The 21,676-nt window shown below is 39.6% G+C and overlaps 1 protein-coding gene across 7 annotated transcripts in view; it reads left to right on the top strand.

The window, feature by feature from the left end:
- Window positions 1–21,676, top strand: part of ALG9 (ALG9 alpha-1,2-mannosyltransferase) — a 94,016-nt gene that overhangs the window by 18,959 nt on the left and 53,381 nt on the right. For 4 of the 7 annotated variants that reach the window (XR_012094544.1, XR_012094547.1, XM_008020826.3 and 1 more), the window contains exons 7-13: window positions 1,909–1,996; window positions 2,160–2,265; window positions 11,251–11,373; window positions 15,214–15,368; window positions 17,323–17,452; window positions 18,080–18,227; window positions 19,396–19,525. Coding sequence is in view for 3 of the 7 variants with exons in the window: in XM_008020826.3 (XP_008019017.1) it covers window positions 1,909–1,996; window positions 2,160–2,265; window positions 11,251–11,373; window positions 15,214–15,368; window positions 17,323–17,452; window positions 18,080–18,227; window positions 19,396–19,525 (880 nt within the window). In the remaining 4 variants the exon portion in view is untranslated. Of the gene's footprint in view, window positions 1–1,908; window positions 1,997–2,159; window positions 2,266–11,250; window positions 11,374–15,213; window positions 15,369–17,322; window positions 17,453–18,079; window positions 18,228–19,395; window positions 19,526–20,338; window positions 20,400–21,676 lie in introns of all 7 variants that reach the window. The other 3 variants (XR_012094545.1, XM_038005227.2, XR_005242733.2) reach the window with 2 other exon arrangements.

Here is a 21,676-nt window from a genome sequence, read left to right as displayed (position 1 = left end):
TATGTCATGAGGGTTGGCTGACTGATCTGTTTTTGTACAGCCCAACAACTAAATAGTGTTTACATTTTTAAAGGGTTTTTAAAAAACAACAAACATACACAGAGGAGGAAGACTATGCAACAGAGAACATATGTGGCCTGCAAAGCCTAAAATATATACTGTCAGGTCCTTTAAATAAAATATATACTGTCAGGTCCTTTAAATAAAAGGGGTTGTCAGGCCAACCCCTGCCCTGTGGTATCCAGACTCAAAGATAACACACAACGCCCTGCATGGTCTTTCTTTTACTTCTCCAGCTTCTTTTTGTCAGTTCTTCCATTCCTTTCATTCTCTATTCCATCTACATTGAATTTCACTGAGTTCCTCAAATAGCTCTTGGGTGCCACATTTCGATGAGTCCGCCTTTACCAAGATAAGTGATTTGAGGATCACAGTCAGTTAGCAATCAGTATACTGTCATTCATTGAATGCTTTGTGCTAGATACTACTGATATTTTAGAAATTAGATAGTCATGCTTCCTGCCCTTTTGGAACTTAACAGTTTAGTAGGAAAGACAGATATTGGACAAGTAATTAAAAGTATGACTTATCAAAGGAGAAATACAAGTACTATGGAAATGGAAGGAGTTGGGGTGACAAAAAATAAAAACAAAATGTTAATGCAGAATTTACGTAACAACATGGAGGTTCAAATCACAGAAGAGGTACCATGACAGCACACAACATTGCTAAATCAATGATAGAGATGATGATGCCATATAAAATCAAAGATGGGGCCAGGCATGGTGGCTCATGCCTGTAATTCCAGCACTTTGGGAGGGTGAGACAGGCAGATCTCTTGAGGTCAGGAGTTTGAGACCAGCCTGGCCAACATGGTGAAACCCCGTCTCTACTAAAAATACAAAAAAATTAGTGGGGTGTGGTGGTGCGCGCCTGTAGTCCCAGTTGGGAGGCTGAGGCAGCAGAATCGCTTGAACCCAGGAGGCGGCGGTTGCAGTGAGCCAAGATCATGCCGCTACACCCAGCCTAGGTGACAGAGTGAGACTCTGTCTCAAAAAAAAAAAAAAAAAAGTTAGCTGGGGCTGATGGTGTGTGCCTGTAGTCCCAGCTACTTGGGAGGCTGAGGCAGGAGAATGCTGGAACCTAGGAGATGGAGGTGGTAGTGAGCCGAGATTGCACCACTGCACTGCAGCCTGGGCAATAGAGTGAGACCCTGTCTCAAAAAAAAAAAGTCTGTAATAACATTATTACTAAAATCCTAGTAAATCATGGAAGGGAGAGGTTAGTACTTACTTCTTTGGCAGGGTGGGTATAAGACAGTAGGGCACAGAGGCCGGGTGCGGTGGCTCACGCCTGTAATCCCAGCACTTGGGGAGGCCGAGGCACGTGGACTGTGAGGTCAGGAGATCGAGACCATCCTGGCTAACACAGTGAAACCCCGTCTCTACTGAAAATACAAAAAATTAGTCAGGGCTGGTGGCGGTCACCTGTAGTCCCAGCTACTTGGGAGGCTGAGGCAGGAGAATGGCATGAACCTGGAAGTGGAACGTGCAGTGAGCCGAGATCACGCCATTGTACTCCAGCCTGGGCAACAGAGCGAGACTCCATCTCAAAAAAAAAAAAAAGACAGTAGGGCACATATACTTATATTTTAAATTTCCATTACCCATAAATGTGTATCAAATGGAATTAATTCCAGCAGCTCAGTAATTCTATTTCTTGTGCATCCATGGGATACAGTGCACTCTGATGGGTCCTATGAGGACATCCTCTCACATACCAGGTTTCTTCCCTCAGTATAACTGACAGAGGCATTGTATGCTCAGTTCAGCTTGAGGTATGTGTGAATCTGACCTGTCTCTGTCAGTATTTATTTAACTCCCCACTGTCTGTTTCTCTGTTAAATAGTTTACCCATCGCCTTTGATTTGCTGGTCATGAAACACAGGTGGAAGAGTTTCTTTCATTGGTCGCTGGTGGCCCTCATACTCTTTCTGGTGAGTTTTCTTTTTTACTTGTTTTGTCCTAAAGTTGTAATGAAAGCAACTTTGATGTGAAAAAAGGAACATTAGGAGTTTATTCTGTTTTTCATTCTCAGGTTTATACTATTAGCATTTTGAGAATGTTTCCAGAGCAAAACTATTTTCTGCTCTGTTTTAGGTGCCTGTGGTGGTCATTGACAGCTACTATTATGGGAAGTTGGTGATTGCACCACTCAACATTGTTTTGTATAATGTCTTTACTCCTCATGGACCTGATCTTTATGGTAAGGCTTCGTGAAATTTGGGCAAGTGTTAGGAGATGGCTTAATTGCCTAAACTTCAACATTTTAATTCAGTTGCCTCATTTCGTTACATATAGCAGTTCTTTGCTGATTTTATCTTTTCCTATTTAAAAATGACATCTGAGTATAGCACAATGATGACACATAGCCACTCAAATATTTCTTCTTGATGAATGTGATATTCCAATACTGGCTCTCTATTTTTCCTGTTTGTTGTTTTCACTTTCAGAATTTTGAGGACTCTGGGTATGCTGTGGCTTTTGATGCTTTTTTATTTTTAATTAAAAGTTACTTTTTTCTCTTCTTATTAAAAAATCAGTATGATAGGAGAAGAAAATAAAAGCATAATACTCTCCATATAACTATTACTAACACATGGGAGTATACCCTAGACATTTTTTTGTTTGTTTGTTTTTTTGAGATGGAGTTAGACTCTTGTTGCCCAGGCTTGGAGTGCCATGGCATGATCTTGGCTCACTGCAACCACCACCTCCCGGGTTCAAGCAATTCTCCTGCCTCAGTCTCCCGAATAGCTGGGGTTACAGCTATTAGCCCGCCACCATGTCTGGCTAATTTTTTTGTATTTTTAGTAGAGACAGAGTTTCTCCATGTTGGCCAGGCTGGTCTTGAACTCCTGACCTCAGGTGATCCACCCGCCTCAGCCTCCCAAAGTGCTGGGATTACAGGCATGAGCCACCATGCCTGGCCCAGACATTTTCTATATATACACACATTTGATGTTACTTTTTCTCTTCCAGATTTGCTTTACTTCAATTCCAGCATTTGGGGAGAAAGTTTGGAAAATCTGTAGACAAAGTTACAGTGAATGGGGCTGGTCTGGGGTCAGCATGGGAGGGTGGGGAAGTTGATGAGCTTAGGGTTAAAAGAAAAAATGGAATGCCTTTAGTCTGGGAATGCAGTCTTCAGTTTACCCCATCTCCACTGCTTCCCTGATGCCTTTCACTCCACCAGCCAGTTTCATTCGGCCTCTGAAGGAATTTGAGTTAGTTACAGTAATTGGGGGATGAACTAGAGATCTTTTGGATCAAATCAGCAAGGTCAGCAAACATTTCATGAGAGAGGCAGTTTTTTCATTAAAATAATTATAGTTTCTTCGGCCTTAATCTTTTGAGGGTCTTGGAACATTCTGTATAAGTGCTTGCTTTGGGGTTCTGCTATGAAGCAGGTTAAGATTGTGTCTATCTGTACCCCTATCAATTTAAATCTTATCACTAGCCATGTCCATCATTTGCCTGTGCCATTTTGCCAATAGAGCCAACAGATTGAATAAGGAGATTTAAAGAAAGAATATGAATGAGATTTACTTGAGTCTCCTGGAATTTTGGGAATATGATTCTAGATGGCAAGTAATAGGTTAAGATAAGCAGTGCTTTGTTCAGTGGATTGAATTCGCAGACTGCACTATTAGAGAATAATTACTAAGTGAAAGAACTTTAAAAAAGCTCCTTTATGGCTCTAAGACCCCCAGGGATGTGAGAAAAGGCCCCAGTGTTAAGCTTTTGCCTCTAGGTGTCTCCCTTTAGCTAGGGAGAGTTTGCATGTTTGTGGTTGCCTCTTGTTTTAGTTTACCTGTAAAATTTTATTCTATTTCACAGGACAATAAAAGATCTTAGATCTAGATTGCACAGTAGAAATTGTTTCACAGAGAGCCTATTAGTAACACAATATCTACTCTGTATGGGTGAATAAATTGAGTTAATTTATGTTAATTTTTAAAAGTTGACTTCACCTTTATAATGGGTTGCTGATATTCTGACTCCTTATTTATAAAACGCTTTTGTGAGAGACTTATGAAAGTGACAGATGTTTTTGTATCCCTCTGGATTGATGAATCTCTCTCTCTTTATTTATTTATTTATTTATTTATTTTTGAGACGGAGTTTCACTCTTGTCACGCAGACTGGATGCAGTGGCGTGATCTCTGCTCACTGTAGCCTCCCCTCCTGGGTTCAAGCAATTCTCCTGCCTCAGCCTCCTGAGTATCCGGAATTATAGGTGCCCGCCACCACACCCTTCTAATTTTTGTATTTTTAGTAGAGACCGGGTTTCGCCATGTTGGCCAGGCTGGTTGCCAACTCCTGACCTCAGGTGATCCACCAGTCTCGGCCTCCCAAAGTGCTGGGATTACAAGCATGAGCCACCGTGCCCAGGGATGAAGCTCTTAAATATAGGAATAATCAGGCTGGTAGGGAAAGTAGGAAAGAAGGAATAAATTCTGATTTCAGTTTACAGTGCTAGTTTAACAGTGGGTCATTCAGGAACCCCTGCGGTAGGTTTTGAGATCCAGTGGAGCAGTGGCCAGTCTTTCCTGGAACATTGGCATTTGCTGTTCATTTCAGTCAGCGTTTTACTGGGAAAGAGTCCTTGGAACTTCTTTCTGCCTACTCTAATGAACCTGGGATAGCTTCAGTTCAGATTTTGCTATTTTGGATGTATAGAAACTGAGCACTTTCCTGGGGGTAGCAAAAACTTTGTTGAAACAGAGAATTGCCTTACCAACCATGAATAGGACTGATACAGTGCTGCAGTCAGCCAGACTTCAGAGAGTTGTTTCTTGATGTCAGGATTTGTGTGCCTTTACCTCATCTTTGAATTTGGTAAAAAAAAATTTTGTCTGATTTCCATTCTTTTTTTTTTTTTTTGAGACAGAATCTCACTCTGTCACCCAGCCTGGAGTGCAGTGGAGCGATCTCTGCTCACTGCCACCTCTGCCTCCCAGATTCAAGCTATTCACCTGCCTTAGCCTCTTGAGTAGATGGGATACAGGCACCCACCACCATGCCTGGCTAATTTTTGTATTTTTTAGTAGAGATGGGGATTTCACCATGTTGGCCAGGCTGGTCTCAAACTCCTGACCTCAAATGATCCGCCTGCCTCAGCTTCCCAAAGTGCTGGGATTACAGGCATAAGCCACCATGTCCAGCCTGATTTCCATTCTTTTAGAATGTTAACTCCTTTTTGGTTTAGGAGCCCTGCAGAGAGAATACTTCTTCCATCTTAGGAGTAGGAATTCCTTGTATAGTCCAGACTTACAGTAAAGATCTGTCAAGAATAAATTGGGTTACATTAGTGTGTCATTTACTATGGTATCCTAGAATCAGTTTAGTTAGACCTGTTGTGGTGCTAGCTTGAGATTTTCTTGATACCAAATAAGAATACTATAATAGATATAAATAAAATACTTTTTAAATAAAAAAGTACTTCATGATTGTCAGCTAATTTTATTATAATTGGTGAGTCCATTTGTATATATAAAAGCCTTGTGTTTTACTAGATGTTTTGAGGTAGTAAACTTGTCAGACAGCGAAATAGCATGTCTTTTGTATTGGAAATACCAGCTCTTTCACTTTATTACATTTTGGGCACTATTTGGCATTGTTTTGGCTGTTTTACAAGAGTCTCCTGCTCCAGCTGCCTCATTAGCTATGTTAAGCACACAGTTTCTTATCTGAAAATTAAAAATGCATTGTGCTGTATACACCATAGAATACTATGCAGCCATAAAAAGGAACAAGATAATGTCCTTTGCAGGGACATGGATGGAACTGAAAGCCATTGTCTTCAGCAAACTAACACAGAAACAGAAAACCAAACACCACATGTTCTCACTTATGAATGGGAGCTGAACGATGAGAACACATGGACACACAGAGGGGAACAACACACACTGGGGCCTGTGGAGGGGGACGGTGGGAGGGAGAGAGGGAGAGAGCATAGGATAATAGCTAATGCATGCTGGGCTTAATATCTAGGTGATCGGTTGATCTGTGCAGCAAACCACCATGGCTCAAGTTTACCTGTGTAACAAACCTGCACGTCCTGCATGTGTACCCCAGAACTTAAAATAAAAAAAGTTTAAAAACAGGAAAAAAATGCATTGTGCTGATAGTTTTTGCATATATCTCTTAGTGCTATTTCTCATATATAAGAACATACTAAGGCTATTAATATTTCTTGAATGGATGGACAAATGGACTTCAGTTAAAGAAACATTGAAGGTCAGGTGCAGTGACTCAGGCCTGTAATCCCAGCACTTTGGGAGGCCAAGGTGAGTGGATCGCTTGAGGCCAGGAGTTCGAGACCAGCCTGGCCAACATGGTGAAACCCCGTCTCTACTAAAAATACAAAAATTAGTTGGGCGTAGTGGTGCTCGCCTTTAATCCCAGCTACTCGGGAGGCTGAGGCACGTGAATTGCTTGAACCCAGGAGACAGAGGTTGCAGTGAGCCGAAACTGCACCACTGCACTCCAGCCTGGGTGACAGAGTGAGACCCTGTCTCAAAAAAAAAAAAAAAAAAAAAAATTGAATAAATTGCTTTTGAGCATTAATCTTGTGTCCTCATAGTACTTACTGTCTAATTAGGCTGCAGACACACAAACAGATAATTACAGGACAGTGTCTTATGTGCTACAGGGGAAAGATAGGGAATCATAGGAGCAAGAGCAAGTCCCTCTGGTGGTGTCAAGAAAGGTGTGGCTCTTGAGCTGAGCCTGGAAGGAAGAGTAGGAGTGTCCTTAGTAAATGCTAGGGGGATACATTTCTGACAAATGGAATGTCAAATATAGGGACTACTGAGGCAAAAAGATTGAATATTGAGTTCTTTATAAAAACTTGTTTTTACAGCATTGGTTGGATTTTAGGTAGAAACTATTCACACATGAGCAAGATGATTTCAGTCACTCCATTGTGGTTATGATTATATATTTACCCTCTCTGTTGTTCTTGGTTTTCTTTTCTTTTCTTTCTTTTTTTTTTTTTTTTTTTTGAGATGGAGTTTCACTCTTGTTGCCCAGGCTAGAGTGCAATGGGGCGACCTCGGCTCCCCGCAACCTCTGCCTCCTGAGTTCAAGCAATTCTCTTGCCTCAGCCTCCCGAGTAGCTGGGATTACAGGCATGGACCACCAGGCCCAGCTAATTTTATATTTTTAGTAGAGACGGGGTTTCTCCATGTTGGTCAGGCTGGTCATGAACTTCTTGGGGTTTTCAAAGGGACCTTTCTACACTTTCCTGGCTAGATAGCACGTATTAGTGAGACATTCTAGACTTGAGCTGACACCTTTCATTTGAAGCTGGGGGAAATAAAGGGAGTAAATTTTCAAAGATATTAATTACAGTATCTTCTGATTATTGAGTGCCTACTATGCGTCAGAAGTTATTCACATACCATCTTCTTCCCCTCAGAAAACTCTGAGACAGTCCTTACTTATCTTTATTCCTGGATGAAGAAACTGAGATTGAGATGGTGAGGAATATGCCACATAGTTAAATAAGTAGCAAAAGTAGGATGAGAGTCCGGTGTTGTCTGACTTCAAAGCCCGTGTTCTTTCCACCAAAAACAAGACCCTTAGCAAAAACCCTGGAGTGTGACTACTGAGACTTTACCAGAGAATAAGCTTACAAAAACAGAACATGAGTTGAGGGTGGCAGAAGATAGAATCCAATCTATAGAATAGGTGGAAAATTATACCTTTGAAGGTTTGTGCATTTTGGCTTGGCAAGTGATCAGGAGCCCCTAGTGAGCTTGAGTGGCAGAGTGACATGCACACTGGCAAGTTCTCTTTCACTTGGGAGCGCCGTACCAGACCCTTTTGTTGAAGAAAGAAGGAGTGTTTGGATAAGGTAAAGAATACTAGGCACTTAAAAAATTTAGAGGCTAGACTAGAATTGTGAAGTCTTAGGCAAAACATCTCTGTGGGGTCAGAGATGAAGAGGTGAAATTTAGTGTTGCAGAAAAGAAAATGATTGGTCTTGGCTCTGATTTTGCCCCTCATAACTTTTCAAGTTCTCAGATGTTGATGTTGGCAACTATTTTTGTCTGGTGAGTGAAGAGTGGTGCTCTCTGCTGAGGTGTCCATAGGCCTGGAGAAGGCATGGGAATACACTTACAGGAAATGCTCTTGCCTCAGAAAGAACAGTGAGTCTGCTCAGGATGCCACTTTGCAGCTTAGGACAGGATCCCATTGCCTGTTTATATGTTTTATCGACATCTGTCTGATCACTGGATGGAAAGATTCAGACGATACCCACAAATGCCCTCTGTTGGGAGGCCCACAGGTTTCCATAATTGCAGTGGCAGAGGAAGAAGCCCCAGTGGGGTCTTATCAGTCCTTCTTAGAATTCACTGCCAGCCAGAACTGTTCTAGAGCTTTTGCTCTTCTGTTAGTCATCTCTCTTGAACCTTAGTGGCTTTTCCCTCTCGGTGGTACAAATTTGACATTTATAAGGATGACTTACTATGATTTAGTTCCTACAGTTCTATAAAATTATAACTTTGGGAAGTAGTTCTTCTTCGTTCAATCTATGGAGCAGTAAACATTATCCCTTCTTTTAGCTTCTTTGAAAGCTTCCCTTAGCTCATTTGATTGAAAGGACTTGAGGCACTTTCCATAAAGAGGAAGATGGGTGAGTCACCCCCTACAGAGACCCTGCTGCCAGCTTTCCTTCACCTAAACATCTTGTACCAGTTCAGCGCTTAGCTTGTCATTCTGACATGGTTTTTTGCATAGTTCAGCTCTGATGTTTTCTGAGCAGCAGCATTAAATATCTCCCTGGAAAGAGATAAAAGTTTATACCCTTTCCTTTCCTAAGGCAGATGTGTCATCAAGCGGGGGAGGACTCTGGCTGAGAGAAGTCACTCTTTTTGTTCCCTTTTGCCCTTGTTTTTAAGACTGTTGACACTTGAACCTTCTTCACTATTGGCTTATCCCCCAGTTTTTGCCCCATCTTTCAGGGAAATAACAGTCTATTATGAAATATTCACAGCCTAGTTGGAAACTTGATTTATGAGCTCTGAACACATAAAAATGATTGCATTTACCAACTTAATACTTTTGTTTCCTCATCTCAGAGTACAGTATACCTAGATAAAAAGATAGCTCTAACAGGAAGGTATAGTAAATTGTGTTAGAGACAAATATTTTCTGGAAGCTAAAGTACTTTCCTGAAAAAAACAGTCTATATTTGCAAATATCAAAGAGACAAGTGACTTTTCTTATTGGTGCTTAACATCTGCAATAGATAATAGAAAGGATAACTCCCTTTCTGTCTGGTCACTCTATGGTTTTTCTTCACAAGCTCAGATTTCCAGAATCCTGTTAAGAAAAAGGTGAGTCAGAGGTTGCTAGCACTGCCTCCGCACTGGTGGTCAGGAGAGGATTGTGCAAAAGCTTACCTCTCTGGAAATTGGATTCTAAAGGACTCAGTTTAAAAAATATGTTGTTAAATTCTAATTAAGATTCAGAGAAGACATTTTTTATTTGAAAATAAAATCATCCGTTGGTTTTCTGTAACCCAAATGCATATTTGTAAAGAATACAAGATTAAAATGTCCCTGATGAACTGGGCCTGGAATAGGACCTCTGTTCATGAATAATCTCTATCATCGTATTGAGACAGGAAGGAGTGAGCTTCCCCCAAAAGTGACACACAGTTGAACTTGAACTCTTCCTTAGTGTAACCTCCTTCTCTCTTACTTCTCCCCTAAATGTTCCTAGCATTATGGGTTTGGTTTCTAATCTTATTTTGCTGTGCAAGCTGCAAGAATGTCAGGTTTTTCTGACTATTCCTCTGCCTTCTGATTACCCTTTTAAGCAATGCTGATTGCAGGAAATTGCTATGGTGCAAGGCGGGTGTCACAACACACAGTGATTAAAACCCGCATGTGTCATTCACTGCTTGATTGAAGTAATCATACAGAGGGGAAAAGCAGATGAAAAACCTGCTAAATGTGCAGAGGGGATCTGCTTCTCATCATTTGGGTGTAAGGATTTTGAGTTCAAGAATAAAAACGAGTGTGAGTGAGGCTTGTGTTTTTAGTGATTTTGCTTCATTCTGAATCCTTAAAGCTTCTGAGCAAGGCCTGGGTCTCTGAACATGATCTAAGAAAAACAGGTTGTTGCTTTTTACCAAACACATGTTGCCCAGTGTACGCGACTATAAAATAGTGGTTGAGCATATCAAGGGGAAAGATGCTAGAATGTAAATGGGACAAGCAGGTGAAAACAAAATGGGACAGGCCTGAATAGCTCCAACTAATTTCCTTATTTTTATTTTTATTTGAGACAGGGTCTCACTCTGTCACCCAGGCTGGAGTGCAGTGGCACAGTCTACTGCAGCCTTAACCTCCTGGGCTCAAGCAGTCCTCCCATCACAGCCTCCCTAGTAGCTGGGCTTACAGGCATGATCCACCACACCCAGCCACCAGCTAAGTTCTTTTATCACTCTTTCCTTCAGTCTGCACGATGTTGAGAGAATAGTTAAATTGAAATGGCAGTTTTATTATTTTAGCCTTGTGTGACTCTAAAGCTATTTAAATTATTTGGTGGTTCTCAAAAGTATTAGTTCCATTTGGGCATAGCAATTTGGGCTAGATATAGTGGTCAGTATAGAAAATACAGTATAGGCCGGGCGCGGTGGCTCACACTTGTAATCCCAGCACTTTGGGAGGCTGAGGCGGGCGGATCACGAGGTCAGGAGATCGAGACCATCCTGGCTAACACAGTGAAACCCCGTCTCTACTAAAAATACAAAAAAATTAGCCGGGCGTAGTGGCAGGTGCCTGTAGTCCCAGCTACTCGGGAGGCTGAGGCAGGAGAATGGCATGAACCCGGGAGGTGGAGCTTGCAGTGAGCCAAGATCGCACCACTGCACTCCAGCCTGGGCAGCAGAGCGAGACTCCGTCTCAAAAAAAAAAAAAATAAAAAAGAAAATACAGTATAGAAAATATTTGAAACTTGATTTCTCCCTAAATCCTCATGACCAGTCCCATTCTCTTCCATCTTGTGCTTCTTTTGTGTGGCTTAGCATGGGAAGAGTGGGCTGTGGACTCTCATTCCCATGAGACATAGGATCATCAGTGTTACTCAAACAAAGAACATTTTATGTCAAGCACCGTAATAGGTGTTAAAGGCATCCACTAATGATTTCTTACCTTTATGTCTCCCTCAGGTACAGAACCCTGGTATTTCTATTTAATTAATGGATTTCTGAATTTCAATGTAGGCTTTGCTTTGGCTCTCCTAGTCCTACCACTGACTTCTCTTATGGAATACTTGCTGCAGAGATTTCATGGTGAGTGGTCTAAGAGATACCATGGTGAGTGGTGTAAGAGATACCTTGATACCAGATAGGTGTTTTGGGAGGAAAGAGCAAGTAATGATGTATACCAAGAACTGAAGGAAAATCCTACTTACTTCGTTTTCCACATTCTTCCTATGGAAATGGTTGGCTTACTGAATTTTCAGTCTGTATTTGTTGATCTGTTGAACCATTATGAAGATTTGGTACGTTGGGGCAAATTAAATTGACAGGAGGAAGAGCTTCATTATTGCTTTAAGTGAGGAAGTCAATATAATTTACACAATCACCCAGGGAAGTAAAAATGTTTATAAAATCTCACAAGGAGGCCGGGCGTGGTGGCTCACGCCTGTAATCCCAGCACTTTGGGAGGCCAAGGTGGTTGGATCACCTGAGGTCAGGAGTTAAAGACCAGCCTGGCCAACTTGGTGAAGCCCCATCTCTACTAAAAATACAAAAATTAGCCATATGTGGTGGTGGGCGCCTGTAATCCCAGTTACTAGGGAGGCTGAGGCAGGAGAATTGCTTGAACCCAGGAGGCAGAGGTTATAGTGAGCCAAGATCCTGCGCCATTGCACTCCAGCTGGGCGACAAGAGCAAAACTCCATCTCAAAAAAAAAAAAAAAAAAAAAAAAAATCTCAGAAGAGTACAAGCCTATCTGAGTTTTCTGTCTTTTAAAGAAGTGTGTATTAACCTGATAGGTTGCTTAAGGTAATCCATGAGATTTTTTCAAACAAAAGTATAAAATCTGAACCATACAGGGATTTCCCCAAATTTGACATTGAAGTACAGGAAGCTTTGGACTTCCTCAGAAGCGTGATGCTTTTCTTTGTTCCTTTTTGTTTCTGTGTCTGCCTTATTGGAGAAAGTTTGGTTTGTCATTGCTTTGCTTGCTCTGATTCTGTAATGCACAGCTGGTGTTTTCTCAAGTTGTCGTGGCTCTGGATATCTAGTGCCTCTCGTTTCTTTTATGGAAGACAGATTTGAGCAGAAATTCATATGAGGTTTTGAAAAAGATTTAATTTCAGACTTTTCAGTCTGATTTGGATGCCATATGATCAGTTCCCCCATCCCACCTCCATTCTGCTTTTCTACTATTAATGGTTTATAATGAGTTCATTTTATTATAAGAATATTAGAGTAGCCTTCAGAGTCACTTTTTTTGGTGTTAGGACTTTTGTTTTAACATAGCCATAATGCCATTATCCTAACAAAATTATCAGTAATTTCTTAATACCATCTAATACCCAGTTGATTTCCTAGATTGTCTGAAAAATAGCCTTTTATAGTTAGTTTAAAAGCAGAATCTCAACAAGGGTCACATACTGAATTTAGTGTCTTAAGCTTTTTAAGAAGACCCCCATCTTACTTTTTTTCTTTCAAAGATTTCTTTAAAGAAACCAGGCCATCATCTTGCATAATGTCCCACATTTTAGACTCAGCTGTTTGCTCCCTTGAGGTGTTAACTTATTCCTCTATCCCTTCTATTTCTTAAGGATCACTTTTTCTTTTTTTGAAAATAGCTATTTTTCTGACTATAAAAATAATTTATGATAGCTGGGAGCAGTGGCACGTGCCTATAGTCCCAGCTGCCCGGGAGGCTAAGTTGGGAGGATTGCTTGAGCCCAGGAGTTCGAGACCACTCTGAGCAACATAGTGAGACCTGTGTCTCTGTTTTTAAAAACAATAATAATTATTTATGCTTTTGGAAAATTTGGAAATGCTTGTAACATCAGTAAAAAACCAGAATATTAAGCTGTTCCCTACAGTATGATAAAAATTTAAGTATAAAAATTGATTTAAAATGCATAATGTATGCACATGTCTACCTAGTAAGAAAACAAACATTTTCTGTTTTCTTCTTTATATTTTAATGGGATTTTTACAATAGAACCAATACCTTTTTAAGAGAAAAAAGACCAGGCACGGTGGCTCATGCCTATAATCCCAGTAGTTTGGGAGGATGAGGTGGAAGGATTGCTTGAACCCAGGAATTCAAGACCAGCCTGGGTGAGACAGCAAGACCCTGTCTGTCACTACAAAAAAATTAAAAAATTGACGGGGCATGATGGTGCACACCTGTAGTCCCAGCTATTTGGGAGGCTGGATTGCTTAAGCCTAGGTCAAGGCTACAGTGAGCCATGGTTGTGCCACTACACTCCAGCCTGGGTGACAGAGAGAGACCCTGTCTGAAGAGAAAAAAAAGTCCTCCATAGAAAATTATAAAGAAGCAGGAAATAAATTACCCATGATTTCATCATATCTAGCTGTGGTTGTGATTTTGTATATTTTATGGAGGACATTTCAAAATTTTTTGCCTTATTAAAAAAAAGATTACTCGTTAGCCTTTAAGGTACAGAAGAGAAAAGGACCATTTACTTGTGGACAATAAATGGATTTATTTTATTCTAATTAAAAAACCCCACCTTAGACCAGGCACGGTGGCTCACGCCTGTAATCCCAGCACTTTGAGAGGCTGAGGCAGGTGGATCACCTGAGGTCAGGAGTTCAAGACCAGCACGGCCAACAGTGTGAAACCCCATCTCTACTAAAAATATAACAATTAGCCTGGTGTGTTGATGTATGCCTGTAATCCCAGTTACTAAGGAGGCTGAGGCAGGAGAATCTTTGAACCTGCGAGGTGGAGGTTGCAGTGAGCCAAGATCATGCCACTGCACTCCAGCCTGGGCGACAGAGAGAGACTCCATCTCAAAAAACAAACAAACAAAAACCTCCACCTTAAAATATACTACCTAGAAAGGTATATATCCTAAATATCTAAATAATCTAATCTAAAATCCCATAATATCTTAGAGCAAAAGTTGAAAAAAAATCTTGTTATTGTTGTTCAAGAATTTTTATCATTCCTAAAGAATTTCTGCGGTGATACTGATAGCCTAGGAATGCTAAATTAGGCATAGCTAAAGAGGGTCTTGATGATAGTCCTGATCTTGTAGCTTACCATTAACATGGTGGACACCAGGTGGCGCTGTCTATCTACCATTTGCCTGTGTTTGCATTGCTCATTATCGCTCATGTAAACGCAGTAGGAGATGCCTTCACTGTGGGTTGCAGGCTTGTCACTCATTGCTCATGTACCTAACCACGGGAACTTTCCAGCAGGTTCTTGGGTTTTCGTGTTCATTACATTCTTTTAATTCTTTCACATGCTTTAAGTACATTTTTGTTCCAATTTGGGGATCTGGAGTGGATGCGTATTGCAAAAAATGGAGAGAAAACAATCACTGAACTTCCTTTAAGAGCATTTTTATGTTTGCTTTGAAGCAAACTCTGTCATTTGTGGCTTGATGAAAACCAGTAATGAGTTTGAGAATCCAACAATTTTTTTTTCCTTTGATCCATCCATGGCTATTTGAACAGACTGATTGGTGTATAGATAAGAGGATTCATGTATTAAACACAACATCAGAATTAAAACCCAAGAAATGAATTTATGTTATGTTTTTGGTTAAACTCAGGAACCTTTCGTCTTAGTGGCAGGACTCATTAAAGGAGACGCCTTTTTTTTTCTTCATCTAATGTGGAATTTATTAAGTTCTATTAGCCATTAACTTTACATTCATTTGTGTCCTAACCAAATCTAGTATTGTGCTTGTTGTTAGAGTTTAGATCTCTTGGGAGAGCTAAGGAGTATATTCCTCTCTCCTTTTGATGCCTGTATTGCATTGGAGAAAGTGTGAATACAAGAGTAGAAACATTTTGTGGAGTGTCCTAGGGCATACTCCCAAATATGAGATCAAGATAACACTGAAACTAAATACGTCATTTTGTTCTAATATAATGAAAGATGAATGTTTTTCTGTGTCTTGCAGTTCAGAATTTAGGCCACCCATATTGGCTTACTTTGGCTCCAATGTATATTTGGTTTATAATTTTCTTCATCCAGCCTCACAAAGAGGAGAGATTTCTTTTCCCCGTGTATCCACTTATATGTCTCTGTGGTGCCGTGGCTCTTTCTGCACTTCAGGTAAGTTTCAGGGAGAAGTATATCTACCTCATTCTTTTTTACTTATTAAATAATTGCTCACAAAACTTAAGTGCAAATTACAGAATGCTTCCACCTAAGATATTTTATCCATAACATTAAACCTGATATAGATCATATTATTAAAGCTTCTTATATTGCTTAGCTGTTTACCATACTCATATTTGCTGATTACATGTTTGCAGTGTTAATTTGTGTGTTACTTTGCCTCTGTTACCAACAAGAATCCAATTGCAGAATTCCATTCTGTGGCAGAGGTAATGGAACGTCTGCTCTTTGAACTGCTAGATCATAACAAAACTTGCTCAAGAGTTTGGGATCACAGCAGGCAGTTCACAGTATGGGGTACTTTGTAATCCTGGTTGAAAACCTGCCCAGGTCAATTCTCTGGCAGAGCTCATCTTAACTCTGTTTGAACAACTCTGTACTGACGGCTTCAGTACCCTCAGAACCCTGTATTGCCCTCTGCTACCATTTGCAGTTGGCAGAAAAAAAAATAATTAGGATGATAGGTTTTTTTCTTAACAGGTTTTTTGAGATATAATTCACAAACCATATAGTTTACCTATTTAAAGGGTATGATTCAGTGGTTTTTAGTCTATTCACAGATGTGTGCAACTGTCACCACAGTCAGTTTTAGATCAAAAAGCCTGTACCCTTTAGCTTTTGTTCCCCCATTCCCTTTCCCATTTCTCCCCAACCCTAAATAACCATTACTCTACTTTCTATTCCTACAGATTTGCCTATTTTGAACATTTCCTATACATGGAAACATATGATATGTGGTCTTTTGTGACTGGCTTCTCTTAACATAATGTTTTCAAGGTTCATCAATATTAGTTGATAGTTTTGAAAAATAATTTTAATTATAAAAGTAATTGAACTTTATTGCAGATAATTTGGGAAGTGGTAAAAGAAAAATTAGTTCCATTAACCTAACAAAAACTCCTCCCAGTATTTTTGTATATCATATACCAAGGTTTGTTATAGTTGTGATAAGTATACATGTAACTTTATAGCCCTTCTAATTTAATATTATAACATTCTCTGTGGTTATCATTTTAGTAGCTGTAGAATGTTCTGAGTCAGATATAATATATGACATTATCATGTAACATGTAATATATTGACTTGATTTTGTATAATATAATTATTGGATATAATTCATGGTAGAATTTAGGTTGCTCATTTATTCAGTATTATAAATACTGCTAGGATAAATATCTTCATTTAGATATTTGGATTGATTCCTCAGGATAGATTCCAAAAAATATGAAAAGGGTTCAAACAGATTTGTGCCATTTGTTATATATTGGAAAATTGCTTTCTGAAAGTAGTTTCTGTCTAGCAGGGAAGGAAGGAAGGGAAGAAGTCTGAGTAGAAGGAACTCAAAGACAGCAGAATTCATGCATGCATGTTTATATTATATTCATCTAGTTTGCAAAGTCATTTAGCATATAATTAAGAGCATGTGCCTAGTGTTCTGTAAAGGGAATGCTTTTTTATTTGGTCATGAGACTTTTTTTGATACTAAAAGCTTTCATAAAAACTTTGATAGTAAAGATTAGTACTCATTGTATCAAAAACAAATTGAAATACTTTATATGTCAAAACTACCAAAAAACCATTGCTTAAATACTTAAAAAAATAACTTATTAGGACTATAAATGCTAGAAAAATATTCAAATAATTTTCCTGTGCAGCTAGTGAGATTTCATTGTTGGCAAGCCCTCTGCCTGGCCAAGACTGCAGGTAGTCTTAGAGGAGCTGGCTTTTATCTTAGAGTTTTGAGTAGGTACCTCACTGTTTGCAAATGCTCAGATCCCTAATAGAACCTCTTTTTTGGCTTCGCTTTTGATGTTACTGTGATGTCTTGTAATTATGTCTATTCTACAAGTTATATTTTCCTTTATCAGCCAGTTTTCTGTACTTCCAGAAATGTTACCACTTTGTGTTTCAACGATACCGCCTGGAGCACTATACTGTGACGTCGAATTGGCTGGCATTAGGAACTGTCTTCCTGTTTGGGCTTTTGTCGTTTTCTCGCTCTGTGGCACTGTTCAGAGGTAGACCTTCTAAGAATATCTTAACCTACACTGACGAGTCGCTTCCCCTTAGGTTTTACTTGATTCATGATTATATAATACACATTTGGCTTACACTAAGAAGGCCATTTCTAAAAAGAGAACCTGTAGACTTAATATTAATGAGTGGGATGTGACTTCTACATCATAGGATTGAAGAGAAGATTGAGAATTCCTTTTAGTGTGATTAACTGTACATTTTTTGTCTATTTTTTTTTTCTTTTAATGAATGCTGGTAAATTAAGGAAGACTTAAACTTAAAATGCAAATTTGGGCTAACTTCTCCTGATTATATTTTTTCTTATAATCATTGTTTGGATCCATAATATTAAAATATGTTCAAGGAAAATGAAGTTAAAAAGGAGAAAGAGCAAAGAGAGGGGCAAGAAAGCCAATTATTTTTGGCAGAATAGGGCCTCTGCTGTAACCATGTTCCCAGCTAGAGAGACGTTTTATACATGTAGAGCAGGCTTCGTGCTGGAATAGCTGTGGCCCTTCCTGCCTTTTAAATTTCGTGTGGCTTAGAGTGTGACATTAATGTGCAGTATAATTAAAGTCAGAATCTCATCTTACTCATCTCTGGCTCTCACTAACTGTTCTCCCTTCCAGGATATCACGGGCCCCTTGATTTGTATCCAGAATTTTACCGAATTGCTACAGATCCAACCATCCACACTGTCCCAGAAGGCAGACCTGTGAATGTCTGTGTAGGAAAAGAGTGGTATCGATTTCCCAGCAGCTTCCTTCTTCCCGATAAGTAAGTTGTCCTTTAATTCCCAGGGTTTTAATGAAGGAGTAAATAGAGTAGTTCTATGTCAGTGTCTTTGAATTTTTGTTTTCTTTTGGAATTTTCACAGAGAGTTATTGAATTATTTACCACCTTAGAGAGCTGTGGGGCCTGTGTACTGTACACCTGCCTCCTGTGTTCATTGGGCTCATTAGACTGAGGGCTGGATCTAGGTAGGCATTCTGTACTGCCCATAACTGCAGGTGTCTGGGAACTTCTGAAAATGCCCTGGGTCCTAGGCTTTTGCCAGTGGCTCTTCCTGGGGATTCATATTTACATTTCTATAATTACCTCATGTTAATCCACTTCTAAAAGCGGTCTAGAAACTCCAGCTAGAAGAGAGAAGACATTTTTGATCCAACAATAGTGAAAGTTCTCCACCATTATATGGACACTGGGGAAGGCTGTGGTTAAAATATCTATACCAGTTTTCTTTATGCTTTCTGTGGTTCTGAGAGCGTAGGCCCTAAAGTTCTTTGCAGGTTGCTTCATTTGGCCAGAGAAGAGTCCTGTGTAGGTTAAAGGGAAATCTGGTTGAGTCATGTTGCTCCATTTGAGAACTGGCTTCTTTAGCTTAGCTTTACTGGGTAGTAGTTTCTTATGCTTCATAAAGACCCTGTGTCAGTCATTAATTATTAAATTAAAACTTGTTTTTTAAGTGTTGACTTTGGCCTTTGCCTTTTACATTTGAAATAGTTTTATAGATAGAGATATGTTTGAGGGTTACTCTGGAACAAAGTATTTCTCCCATAGTGTGTTCTCAGTGCCATATATTACATTTCATTCTTTTTCTCTACACCTGCTAATTTGCTTTATTTGATAAGTCTCTCTGCCCACATGGTAATTGATAATAAACATTGGCACTTCTCTGGTTTTTTGATGATATGACCATTTGGTTCTGAATTTCACTGCTAACAGTTGGTGAAATGGGTCAAGAGACAGCTAATTGTAAATTTCTCAATGATTTTGGACTGACTTGTGACCTCTGCCTCTATGCTCCCTGGTTGAGGTTTTAGCAGAAATATTTTTTCTTCAAGATAAATGTTTTTCACATGATTTTTTCTGGCTTGCTTGTTTCAAGTACATTTAGCAATATTATCCCCCTGTGTTTTTCTTATTCTCCTTGTGTTTCTGACAGTTGGCAGCTTCAGTTCATTCCATCAGAGTTCAGAGGTCAGTTACCAAAACCTTTTGCAGAAGGACCACTGGCTACCCGGATTGTTCCTACTGACATGAATGACCAGAATCTAGAAGAGCCATCCAGATATGTAAGGGCTACATTCTCTTCTTGCATCTCTGAAAGGAATTCTATGCCTAAAAGTCTATTGGCATGTATATTAGAGCATTGATAAAATGAGAATTTCTTAGAAAGCAATTTTTAAGGCCGGGCGCTGTGGCTCACACCTGTAATCCCAGCACTTTGGGAGACAGAGGTGGGATAATTGCTTGAGTTCAGAAGTTTGAGACCAGCCTGGGCAACACAGCAAGACTGTATCTCTGCAAAAAATTAAAAAATAAGCCAGGCATGGTGGCTTGCGCCTGTAACCCCAGCCATTCAGAAGGCTGAGGCAGGAGGAACTCCTTGAGCCCAGGAGTTCAAGGCTGCAGTGGGCCATGATTCCACTACTGCACTCCAGCCTGGGCAACAGAGTGAGACCCTGTCTTAGAAAAAACTGATATTTTTAGGGTGAGGGGTATAACAGCTTTTGTTGAAAAAGAGTAAACAGTATCACTTTTATTTTCAAATTAACCTCTTTATTTTCTGTGTAAAATGTAACCTCTTTATTTTCTGAATAATTTAATTTCGAAGCTTTTGGGTAGGCTGGAAGTTTTCCTGTGGTAGAAATTTGAACCATTATTCCGAAACTCATATAATTCCTTGGCCTATTAAAATCCTCCATGGGGAACTTTCAAGTTATCAGGTGGACCTTTGACCTAGCTATTAGTATATGCCAATTTTAACAAATGAACAGTGAAGACTGTTTCCATGGTGAGTGCCAGGGAGCAACTTCTGTCAGGACCATGATCTTCTCCCTACTTGTCTTTACACATTCTGAGATCCCATGCGAATTTTATTTCAGTTCCTTTGAAAGATGACACTTTTGACATTTGATGCCTGTGAAATCTTTGATAATGGAAAAGGTAAGAAGTAATAAACATAATGCCTCTCTCGGGTCACAAAGACAGTATAAGATCATTGTCTAGAATGATTAGAAAGCACATTTTTTGGCAACCTGTCCGTTAAAGAAATATGTGACAGTTTAAATGTCAGCTTTATTTAATTTACATTTTCTTATGTCATATGCTTAAAATGTAAAATAGCGAGACGTCCAATTCTCTTTTGAAGCAAACCTGCAGCCACATCTGGTCTTTTGTCGCCCAGATTGGAGCTGCTTAGAGTTCCATGGAGACCCTCAGCATTTATGAGTGAGATTCTTATTGTATGAGTTTTAACTATAAGCTATGAAAATGGACATCTTAAAGACACAGCCTTGAGCTGTCCCCTTGTAAGATAGGCATTTCTACCACATGGTTTATATTGAAGCTTGATTCTTTTAATTTAAGGCTCTGATTCCTGTTACAATGGAAATACCCTTGAGCAGGGTAGACTGTTACGGGTCATTTTAATTTTATCTGCAGATATGAGTCTCCTGAGTGCAGGGCATCACTAGAGATGCTGGGCAGTCAAAGGGTGGGAAAATACACTGTCATAGGGGGACAGTATGAATTCAGTGATGTTATCGGAGCTTTGCTTTAGGAAGAGGTAGTAAAAATGGAGTAGTAAAAAAAAGAGCATAGACTTTAGAGTTGAGTAGGCCTGTATTCAAATCTCATCTCTGTTGCTAAACTTGATAACCTTGGGCAAATTAGTTAGCTTCTCTGTTTAATTTCAGTTTCTATCTGTAAAATGGCACCTACTTTGGAATTATGATGATTGATATTATATCTCTCTTAGCAGAAATGCAATGTTCTTATGCTTGCACAAGTGTTCTTAATCTCATAATGGTATATTAGACAGATTTGAGGTAAAGAAACCCAATCTCTCCCCTTCCTTCTTTTTATTTTTCCCCATCCTGGTAATTTTATTCCAGTGTGTCCAGACTCATCATTGCCTTTTCCACCCCAGTGACTTCGCTTACAGTGGTAACTGTGCCTGAACCACCCTTGTGTCTCTTCTCACACTGTCAAAATTATCTTCCTCTTTGAAGCGAACTATTTAAGTCCATATTGAGCAGACCTTCCTTTAAGTGTCTTCAGTATTTATGTGTGCAGTTCATTTAACCATTTAATTATCTTGGTCTGATTTAAGTATTTCTGATATCATATCTTTCCCCATCAAATGTGTGAATGCTATGAAGAGAATGACTGCACTTTGTTGCTTTTGTGTTCACTATAGTGTCTAGGACAGTGTCATATGC

This window comes from Chlorocebus sabaeus, chromosome 1, assembly GCF_047675955.1.
Source record: "Chlorocebus sabaeus isolate Y175 chromosome 1, mChlSab1.0.hap1, whole genome shotgun sequence".
Taxonomy (NCBI): domain Eukaryota; kingdom Metazoa; phylum Chordata; class Mammalia; order Primates; family Cercopithecidae; genus Chlorocebus; species Chlorocebus sabaeus.
The sequence above is the reverse complement of the archived record's forward strand: the minus strand, read 5'-3'. Positions and strand labels throughout refer to the sequence as shown.